The sequence below is a fragment of the Rhinichthys klamathensis genome, unplaced genomic scaffold (genome assembly GCF_029890125.1).
Source record: "Rhinichthys klamathensis goyatoka isolate OS25496 unplaced genomic scaffold, OSU_Roscu_1.1 h1tg000122l_1, whole genome shotgun sequence".
Lineage (NCBI taxonomy): Eukaryota > Metazoa > Chordata > Actinopteri > Cypriniformes > Leuciscidae > Rhinichthys > Rhinichthys klamathensis.
The window spans coordinates 277,501-280,000 of record NW_026606659.1 but is presented as its reverse complement, the minus strand read 5'-3'; the positions used below and the strand labels follow the sequence as shown (position 1 = coordinate 280,000).

Genomic DNA, 2,500 nt, shown 5'->3' with positions numbered 1-2,500 from the left:
GCACTGGCCACGCCCAGACAAGAGAACCTCAGAATCCTATTGGCTAAAGAGACACTGCAGCACATGAGGGCCAAAGAGATGTGCGTCAAACGCAAGAGAGTCGAGATCCGAGAGCAGGTGCAGTGTGTGTGTGTGTGTGTGTGTGAGTGTGTGTGTGTGTGTGTGTGAGTGTGTGTGTGTGTGTGTGTGTGTGTTTGAGTGAGTGAGTGAGTGTGTGTGTGTGTGTGTGTGTGTACAGGTGTATAATTGTTATATCAGGTTACATATCATTAGCCTGTGTGTGACACTGTACGACAGATGGAAACACACTGAAATGTTTTTGTATTTTAACACATAAAAATGTGTCCAGTTGCTATTGTAACCTCGGTTCCCTGAGAGCGTAACTCCGCATTGCGTCAGCTGTGGCGCTGCGGGAACTGTGTTAGATCCCGCTGAGAGAGTGGTGAAGATAAGCCCGGAGAAATGGGTCACACTACACAGCCACGAAGAGACAGACAGTCAGCCAATAGCCACGCCGCTAGGAGTGCTCGCATCTGATAGGCGGAACTAGACCAATGAGACATAAGCTCCGACCCTATCAAAATTGAGCAAAGCCGCTTTCAGGGAGAACTTGTTACCCGCGACCGAAGCTAGGGCTCGACGGCGGAGCAAGAGCTAGATCCCACGTGAAGGACACAATCTCCTCGCTCTCTGAGAAATCTGGCCACCAGAGCGTACCGATCGATTGCCCGTCAACCGGGGAACGAAACGAAGCAATAGCGGCCACATACACCTTCCGCGTGGATGGCTAACTCCCGCTATCCAGTCTGTGCTGTAGGAAGCTCAAAGAATCCGACACGCGACAGATCGGCGGGTCGACATCGCTGTCCTGGCACAAACTCCCCATTTCAGAGCATAAAGGCTCCTAGTAGAAGCGCGCGACTCTGCGAGTGTTTAGCTCACGCATGTTTAGCTTAGCGGCCACACATGAAGGTTCCTCCGCTCGGTGCCGTATCGTGCCGTCCGCCTGAGACAGCCGGTCCTCCATGCGGGAGCCGCCGTTATCTCTCTCAGGTCTGCAAACCACGGCTGGTTCGGCCCGTTCGGGAACGCGAGGATCCTGTGCTCTCCTCCCGGATCCTGCGTAACACCACAGGTGGAGTCTTCCCCGGAGCGAACGTGGAAGTGTTGAAGTTCCCGCTCTCGAAAGGGAACAGAGTATTTCCATAGACAGTAAAAGAAATGGACACAGCGACCCCATAGACGGAGAAAAGTGAAGCCCATGAGAAGCGCTCACTCCCTGATGGCGGAGCGACTGCGCTGGCTCACACTGAGCTGGACGACGGAGATGTGGCGAGAGCAACCTGTACGTCTTCTAGTAGCTGTGCCGAGAGGAATCTGATCATTCCCTTCCGGATCTCACAGAGCCGGAGAGCGAGAGTAGAGCTGTCCATGAGCAGCAGGATCAGCTTCATGACTCTCTATGGGCTTCTCCCTGGACGTTCTGCTCCACGCCCTCTGATTGACATGGGCTTCTCCTCCTGTCTATACGGTAACTTCTCTACTGTGCGACAGAGAGTCGCGTGTTATGACGCAATCGTTAGCCTATTTTTACAAAAACGGCTTCTACAGGCCGTTGTGAATTGTTTCTTTAGAAATAAATAATGGACAAATGGAGTCTTTAAACGCCTTTAGATGTAAAGTTATTCGCTGTCAAAGTGACACCAAAATGAATGGGAGTCGATGGAATACTAACAGCAGGTGAAGGTCTGCTAGCCAGTGGCGGCCTCCGGGAAGGGTCGCTCTCCGGCTGCTGGATTACACCCTTGAGTGTTTCCATACTCAAATGCAGATTCAGTGTTTGTCCCAGAGCTGGACAGTGCTCCACCAGAGGGAGCTGTCTCACTCCTGCAGGGCTCCAGTGTTCCACCAGAGGGAGCTGTCTCACTCCTGCAGGGCTCCAGTGCTCCACCAGAGGGAGCTGTCTCACTCCTGCAGGGCTCCAGTGCTCCACCAGAGGGAGCTGTCTCACTCCTGCAGGGCTCCAGTGTTCCACCAGAGGGAGCTGTCTCACTCCTGCAGGGCTCCAGTGCTCCACCAGAGGGAGCTGTCTCACTCCTGCAGGGCTCCAGTGCTCCACCAGAGGGAGCTGTCTCACTCCTGCAGGGCTCCAGTGCTCCACCAGAGGGAGCTGTCTCACTCCTGCAGGGCTTCAGTGCTCCACCAGAGGGAGCTGTCTCACTCCTGCAGGGCTCCAGTGCTCCACCAGAGGGAGCTGTCTCACTCCTGCAGGGCTCCAGTGCTCCACCAGAGGGAGCTGTCTCACTCCTGCAGGGCTTCAGTGCTCCACCAGAGGGAGCTGTCTCACTCCTGCAGGGCTTCAGTGCTCCACCAGAGGGAGCTGTCTCACTCCTGCTGGGCTCCAGTGCTCCACCAGAGGGAGCTGTCTCACTCCTGCAGGGCTCCAGTGCTCCACCAGAGGGAGCTGTCTCACTCCTGCAGGGCTCCAGTGCTCCACCAG

General features: G+C 55.2%; 1 protein-coding gene across 2 annotated transcripts in view; it reads left to right on the top strand.

Annotated features, from left to right (window-relative positions):
* The window catches only part of LOC130088799 (WASP homolog-associated protein with actin, membranes and microtubules), a 33,448-nt gene that overhangs the window by 6,929 nt on the left and 24,019 nt on the right, over positions 1-2,500 (top strand). For both annotated transcript variants that reach the window (XM_056255783.1, XM_056255781.1), the window contains exon 4: positions 1-117. This exon is cut by the window's left edge and continues 53 nt beyond it. In XM_056255783.1, the coding sequence (XP_056111758.1) occupies positions 1-117 (117 nt within the window). The remainder of the gene's footprint in view (positions 118-2,500) is intronic.